The following is a 7911-nucleotide window of genomic DNA, read 5'->3' as shown; positions in this document are numbered from 1 at the left end:
CTCACCCCTTACTTTAATTTTTTTGAAAAATTTCTTAATTAAATTTCAATTTGCTTCTATAGCAATGAATTTATCCAAAAAAAATCCGGAATAAATTTAAGGAATTTTAGGGGCAAAATTCAAAGAGGTAGGACCATTGAAATTCTCTGGAAAGCACTTTTTCGATTTTTCCAAGAAAACTATGAGCCTGAGAAAAAAATGTTTTTAATAAAAGTTGTTTGGAATAATAAAATGTACAAATAGATAAAGAAAATTCGATCCTATCACTCATACAGCCCGAGAAAACCCGGAAAAACCTGTTTTGGAAAATCTGGAATTTGCCAGAATTCTATGGGGAAATTTAAAACTTTTTTTATTGCACCGGGTTCCTTGACTAATTTGCAAAATATAATGTAGAATAACAATTTTCTCTAAAACCAATAGGAAAGCCTCTAGGACCATTTTGGTGAAAACCCCTGATTTTTCGAGCAAAAAATACAATTTTTTTAAATTTTCACCGATTTTCATTTTTTTTTCTTTCAGCACCTAAAGCTTCGAGAGCACTTTAAAAAAGTCTTATGGCACATTTTCCTCACATTAATAGTAAGGGAGCTATAGCCAGAAAAAAACTTCATCCTCCCCTCCTCACCCCTTACTTTAATTTTTTTGAAAATTTTTTTAATTAAATAACAATTTGCTTCTATAGCAATGAATTTATCAAAAAAAAATCCTGAATAAATTTGAGAAATTTTAGGGGCAAAATTCAAAGAGGTGTAGGACCCTTAAAATTCTCTGGAAAACACTTTTTCGATTTTTCCAAGAAAACTATGAGCCTGAGAAAAAAATGTTTCTAATAAAAGTTGTTTGGAATTATAAAGTGTACAAATAGGTAAAGAAAAATCGATCCTATCTCGCATACAGCCCGAGAAAACCAGGAAAAACCTGTTTTGGGAAATCTGGAATTTGCCAGAGTTCTATGAAGAAATTTGAAACTTTTTTTAATGCACCGGGTTCCTTGACTAATTTGCAAACTATAATGTAAAATAACAATTTTCCCTAAAACCAATAGGAAAGCCGCTAGGACCATTTTGGTGAAAATCCCTGATTTTCCGAGAAAAAATACAATTTTTTGAAATTTTCACCGATTTTCATTTTTTTTTCTTTCAGCACCTACAGCTTCAAGAGGACTTTAAAAAAGTCTTATGTCACATTTTCCTCACACTAATAGTAAGGGAGCTATAAGCAGAACAAAGTTTGAAAACCTGAAGCTGTAAAGAAATGGTGGAGGAGCCAACCCTCGAATAGTTCCTTACTCTTTAAGTCACCCTAGCGTTTCATTTAAACAGATTTGTTGCTAGTAGAAGATGGGGGAAGCTTAAAGCTACTTTGTCACCAATTTCCACGAATTAATTCGTAAAAATAAACGTGGAGACTCACCTTCTGACCCCCCTGTCCCAAAAAAAAGGTCAACAGGGCCAAAATCATGAAATTAATCCCGCCGGCGAAGTCCGTGACCTTGTCCATCTCGAACAAGGCGACGATCAGGAAAAACAGCACCTGCATACTGACCGTTACGATGGCGCTGATCGCGAAATGATCCTCGTCCAATATCTGGATCGCCATCCCGGAAATTCCTTAGGGAAATCGATATATTATAAAGTCCAAGGTCGCAGCATCCAGTTTCCCGGATCGATTAGATTTACTTTTAAATTATCCACGTTATTAAAGGAAAAGGAACGAACGAAACCGTAAACATTCGTTTAAAAATAGCCAGGAAAATTGAACCGAATTTTCACGCGAAACGTATTATAACGCGTCCCGTAATTCGGCGCTGCACTGAACCTCCGGATGGGCGAGGATAGTTCTGGATAAGGCGCAGGCGTTTCTGGATCACGAATCGGGCTTCGCTTGTTTTTTTAAACCGTTTGATTGTATGAATCGAGGATTTAATTCGGTTAGAAGCTCGGGAGGGTCCGGCTTAACATTCTCGGAAATTTTCATGAAAAATAACTGATTGGGATAGAAGTTATTGGCTGTTGAAAGCCGGTTGTAAGGAAATGGTGAAGGCGCCCGCCCTTGTGTGTATTTTCTTCTCTAGGAGGCTGTGGAGTTGGAGATTGACTGGACTGCATTCAGTAGGCGATAGGAGAGGGTTGAGGCTCTATTACGAGCAAGTTTCACGAAAATAGATGAATTAGGAAGGAAGTTATAGGCAGTTGAAAATTGGTTGCAAAAAAAAAATGGTGGAGGCACCCACCCTTTTTTTTTCTTAACTTTTTATGAGGGTTTAGAGTTGAAGTTTCACTGTTTTTATGAGGCAATTTATAAAAAGGTTTAGGCTCAATTATCACCATTTTCCATGAAAATCAAGAACTCATTTTCAAGTTTTACGGTGCGAAAACGACCAGGTGGGTGCACACATAAGGGATTCACCCCTCGAATGCACCCCTGTGCAATTCGGGCGGACCGAAGCCGAATAGGGCGGAGGGCGAGATATATACATCGAAAAGCGAGTTCATCGGATGCATGTATCGAAATTATTGAGAGATGACGAGGAGTTTGCGTGCGCCCCAAAACCTCTTCGCTTCCACGAATCGATCCGGGCGTCCCAGCATCCCGACCGCTGGAACATATACGAACGACGACGAGTAACGGGATCAAAGAAGGGGGAAGGGCGGCAGTTAACAGTGGAACGGTGGCGTCGTCGGACGTCGTCGAAACGTGAAAAGCCGGCGTTTTCTCGTAGTGCTCGTTCGTCTTTTGCGGTGAGGTGGTGGTGAGTGAGAAAGTGGTTCAAGCAGGTGAGGAAGATAAAATATGATGCAGTTTTATCGGCGTTTTTGACCCTTTGGCCTCGTTAATTGATAATTGAAATTCTCGTTCGTTGAACCGCAGAGATAAGAAGTAATAATTATAATTGTGAATGTTTGTGAACAAGTAGGGCCTTGAAACTTTGTGTCGTGTTAGTTCTATTCGTTTTCTCACGGGTGCTTTTTGAATGAAGGTTCTATGTCGATTTGAACGGATTTTGGGGCCCAAAGGTGAAAAAAGGGATAAAAAGTTCACTTAATGGGTTTCTACCTCGTTTCACTCCTCACTCACATTTTCAATGGCCTTGAAATGTTTCTTTTTGTACGTAATAATGATCCTCCTAGATGAGGACTATCATTTTGGTGCGATCGTCCAGGATTCGTGGTTCTCAGAGGGAGATTGATGTCAAAAAAGGGGTAAAAGGCAATTTTTTGGGGTTTCTACCGCATTTCATGTCTCTATTATGCCTTGAATCATGTTGAAATGTTACTTTTCGTACGTAATTAAACCAACTACAGACGTAAAGCATCAATTCATTGCGATAGTCAATGATTCCAGGGTCTCAGAGGGGTTTTCATGCCAAAAAGTGGGTAAAAAAGTCACTTTTTCGAGATTCTACCGCGTTTCAAGTCTCTATTATGCCTTGAATCGTCTTGGAATGTTATTTTTCATACGTAAATAAGTCAATTACAGACGTAAAGCATCAATTTATTGCGATCGTCAATGATTCCTGGGTCTCAGAGGGGTTTTCATACCAAAAAGTGTGAAAAAGGCACTTTTTTGGGATTCTACTGCATTTCACGTCTCTATTATGCCTTGAATCATCTTGAAATGTTACTTTTCGTACGTAATTAAACCAACTACAGACGTAAAGCATCAATTCATTGCGATAGTCAATGATTCCAGGGTCTCAGAGGGGTTTTCATGCCAAAAAGTGGGTAAAAAAGTCACTTTTTCGAGATTCTACCGCGTTTCAAGTCTCTATTATGCCTTGAATCGTCTTGGAATGTTATTTTTCATACGTAAATAAGTCAATTACAGACGTAAAGCATCAATTCATTGCGATCGTCAATGATTCCTGGGTCTCAGATGGGGTTTTCATGCCAAAAAGTGGGTAAAAAGTCACTTTTTTGGGATTCTATCGCATTTGACGTCTGTATTATGCCTTAAAGCGTCTTGAAATGTTACTTTTCGTACGTAATTAGACCAATGGCAGACGTAAAGCATCAATTCATTAGGATCGTCAATGATTCCTAGGGCTCAGATCGGTTTTCATGCCAAAAAGTGGGTAAAAAGTCACTTTTTCGAGATTCTACCGCGTTTCACGTCTCTATTATGCCTTGAATCGTCTTGGAATGTTATTTTTCATACGTAAATAAGTCAATTACAGACGTAAAGCATCAATTCATTGCAATTATCAATGATTCCTGGGCATCAGATGGGTTTTCATACCAAAAAGTGGGTACAAAGTCACTTTTTCGGGATTCTACCGCATTTCACGTCTCTGTTATGCCTTGAATCATCTTGAAATGTTACTTTTCGTACGTAATTAAACCAACTACAGACGTAAAGCATCAATTCATTGCGATCCTCAATGATTCCTGGGTCTCAGATGGGTTTTCATGTCAAAAAGTGGGTAAAAAGCCATTTTTTTGAGATTCTACCGCATTTCACGTCTCTGTTATGCCTTGGATCATCTTGAAATGTTACTTTTCGTACGTAAATAACCCAATCACAGACATTAAGCATCAATTCATTGCGATCGTCAATGATTCCTGGGCGTCAGATGGGTTTTCATGCCAAAAAGTGGGTAAAAAAGTCACTTTTTCGGGATTCTACCGCAGTTCACGTCTCTATTATGCTTTGAATCATCTTGAAATGTTACTTTTCGTACGTAATTAAACCAATTACAGACGTTAAGCATCAATTTATTGAGATCGTCAGTGATTCCTGGGTCTCAGAGGGGTTTTCATACCAAAAAGTGGGTAAAAAAGTCACTTTTTTGGGTTTCTACTGCACTTCACGTCTCTATTATGCTTTGAATCATCTTGAAATGTTATTTTTCGTACGTAAATAAGTCAATTACAGACGTTAAGCATCAATTCATTGCAATTATCAATGATTCCTGGGTCTCAGATGGGTTTTCATGCCAAAAAGTGGGTAAAAAGTCACTTTTTTGGGTTTCTACCGCATTTCACGTCTCTATTATGCCTTGAATCATCTTGAAATGTTACTTTTCGTACGTAATTAAACCAACTACAGACGTAAAGCATCAATTCATTGCAATTATCAATGATTCCTGGGTCTCAGATGGGTTTTCATGCCAAAAAGTGGATAAAAGGTCACTTTTTTGGGGTTTCTACCGCATTTCACGTCTCTATTATGCCTTGAATCATCTTAGAATGTTATTTTTTGTACGTAAATAAACTAACTACAGATGTAAAGCATCAATTCATTAGAATCGTCAATGATTCCAGGGTCTCAGATGGGTTTTCATGCCAAAAAGTGGGTAAAAAGTCACTTTTTTGAGCTTCTACCGCATTTCACTCCTCCTTCACGTCCTCAATTGCCTTGAAATGTTACTTTTTGCTCGTAATAATGACCCTCACAACCGAGGATCACCATTTTATAGCGATCGTATATGATCAGTGGCTCTCAGAGGGGGATTTATGCCTTAAAAAGTCGACTTTTTGTGGTTCTACCTCATCTCACTCCGCACTCAAGTCCTCGACTGCCTTGAAATATTATTTTTCTTACTTAGGTGTGATCCTCACAACCGAGGATCACCATTTTATAGCGATCGTCTAGGATTCGTGGCTCCCAGATGGGGAATTACACCGAAAAAACAGGGTAAAACCGTCAACCTTTTGGGTTTCTATCGCATTTCACTCCTCACTCACGTCCTCAATTGCCTTGAATTGTATTTTATTTTGCTTATTTAAGATCCCCATAGATGAGGATCGACATTTTAATGCGTTCGTTTTGTATTAGGGGCCACAAAAGTGAGTTTTTCAGAGCGAAACACTTTGGCTATCAATAACTCCTCAACCCCTTAACTTATCGCCAGGGGGTTTAGTTCTTTTAACAGTAAATTGCTCCAGTTTCCAAAAAATTACCCAAAACACCCATAAAAACGTCTCGATCCCGTTTAATTACGAAATTACCTGATGACCAATCGATAACAATATACTTCCTTATTTATTATTTACATGGGAATTCATGCAGCTCCTCTAACGAGCAATTAGCGTTTCCCCAAGTGTGTAATAATATCAGTTTAGCGGGTTCTTTCCACGTTGATGTTTTGTTTTTCGTTCCAGGAAAAATATGGTCCAGAATGAAAGAGAAACTGATCGTCTCCGCAGCGACGCTCACGTGCCTCGGCCTGTTGGCGTGGAGGGCGTCCGTGGACCGTTTCGGGGCGACCCCGGCCCGCCCCACGTCGGCCTACAGGCGCCACCTCGCGGGGTACAACTACAGCCACCCCATGGGCCTACTACCAGCTAACGACTACCACGCCCTGCTCAATTACAGCTTCACCTTCGGCATTTTACCGAGGCGGAATTGCCCCGGCAGCAGTTTCTTGTTGTTGGTGCTGGTGCACTCGTCCCCGGACAACTTCCGGAAAAGAACGGTGATCCGGGACACGTGGGGGAGTAAACGCGACCCGGATTTCCGCTTGTACTTCCTTATGGGCCGAACGGGGAACTTGACGCAAGAAGTTTTGATCAAACAGGAGGTGGAGCGGCACGGTGACATCGTCCAGGGCAATTTCCTGGATCGCTACCGCAACTTGACCTACAAGCACGTGATGAGCCTGAAGTACGCCCTCTATCACTGCCCGAGGGCGAAGTACGTCCTGAAAACAGACGACGACGTGTTCGTGCACGTGCCCCAGCTCAATCGCTTTTTAACTCGGGAACTTTCTCCCTATGGTACCAGCGGGCTGCTGTACTGTTCCCTCAAGAAATCCGCGCAGGTGCTACGGACGTACCGTTCAAAATGGCGGGTGGGGTTTGAGGAGTACCCCGAGAGGACGTACCCCCCGTACTGCCCCGGCTGGGCCGTACTCTACAGCCCGGACGTCGCTTTCGCCCTGTATCGATCGGCCCAGAACTGTTCCAGACTGTTCTGGATCGACGACGTGCTTATCACGGGAATTTTGGCTCGCGAGAACAATTTTACGCACACGGACAGCAGCGACCGGATCATTTCCAAAGAGGATCAGATCGGGTTGGTGAACGGGCTCCGGGTCCCGCAGAAACCTTTTCTGTTCGGACGACCGGATTTGAACGAGATAGAGATCAGACGAATGTGGGAGGGAGTGAGAGGAGACGTTGCTTAATCGTTTTTTTTTTCTCAGATAAATAAAATGGCTGTGTATGATGCATTAATGGCGCTAATGTGGCCTATAGTATATACTTAGTTAAAATTCAGCGGTCGGCCTGTTTTATATGCGACATTTGGGTCCAGGAAGTCGTACCTCGTTTAAAATTAAGAAAGAAATTTAATTCACCTGTTAGTGCCAAATAAATGACGTTGATATAATTATAGCAAAGTTTTCCTTTTATTAGAGAATAAAGCTTTAAGAGTATAAGCGGTGTTTTCTTTCACTGGAACCCAAAAACATCCCCTAACACCAAATTCAGTTTGGAAGGCCTTAAATTTAAATTTTGACAAGTTCGTTACTAGTAATCAAATTGAGAAGGTTAAGGCTCCATTATCACCAAATTCCATGAAAATCAATGAATTAGGAAAGAAGCTATACAAGGTTGAAAATTGGCTATGAAGAGATGGTGAAGGCGCCCACCCCAAGTTGATTTCTTACTCATTAAAGGGCCTTAGAGTTAAAGTTTGACTGAATTGTTTCTAGTGGACCATAGAGGAAGGTTCGGGCTCCATTATCGCCAATTTTTGTAAATATCTGCTTAATGAGAAAGAAGTTATAAGCCCTAGAAAATTGACTTTGAAAAAATGGTGAAGGCGCCGAATCCAAGTTTGTTTTCCAAGCTTTTAATAGACTAAGAATTAAGACTTGACTAAATTCCGTCTGGTAGGCGACAGGGGAACATCTAGACTCAATTTTCACCAATTTACACAAAAATCAAATAACAATCTTAGGCA

The 7911-nt window shown here is 40.6% G+C and overlaps 1 protein-coding gene and 1 long non-coding RNA gene across 3 annotated transcripts in view; one reads left to right on the top strand and one right to left on the bottom strand.

Annotated features, from left to right (window-relative positions):
• The window catches only part of LOC126747663 (uncharacterized), an 86215-nt gene that overhangs the window by 71145 nt on the left and 7159 nt on the right, over window positions 1–7911 (bottom strand). The window lies entirely within an intron of this gene.
• LOC126747652 (beta-1,3-galactosyltransferase 5-like) lies at window positions 2272–7338 on the top strand. Of its 2 annotated transcripts, none has more exons than XM_050456415.1 (2): window positions 2272–2780; window positions 6108–7338. In XM_050456415.1, exon 2 carries the CDS (start codon window positions 6125–6127, stop codon window positions 7130–7132), a length of 1008 nt encoding a protein of 335 aa, XP_050312372.1. In that variant the 5' UTR covers window positions 2272–2780; window positions 6108–6124; the 3' UTR covers window positions 7133–7338. The 2 variants fall into 2 exon arrangements, with proteins under 2 accessions (XP_050312372.1, XP_050312371.1); XM_050456414.1 differs by lacking the exon at window positions 2272–2780 and adding an exon at window positions 2895–3020.

The sequence above is a fragment of the Anthonomus grandis genome, chromosome 19, assembly GCF_022605725.1.
Source record: "Anthonomus grandis grandis chromosome 19, icAntGran1.3, whole genome shotgun sequence".
Classification (NCBI taxonomy): domain Eukaryota; kingdom Metazoa; phylum Arthropoda; class Insecta; order Coleoptera; family Curculionidae; genus Anthonomus; species Anthonomus grandis.
The sequence above is the reverse complement of the archived record's forward strand: the minus strand, read 5'-3'. Positions and strand labels throughout refer to the sequence as shown.

Bases quoted from the DNA above. Each gene is read 5' to 3' on its own strand.
- LOC126747652 (XM_050456414.1), top strand. From the start codon at position 2,978: ATGAAGGTTCTATGTCGATTTGAACGGATTTTGGGGCCCAAAG. The intron at 3,021-6,107 runs GTGAAAAAAGGG...TTTTCGTTCCAG, and splicing joins ACGGATTTTGGGGCCCAAAG to GAAAAATATGGTCCAGAATG.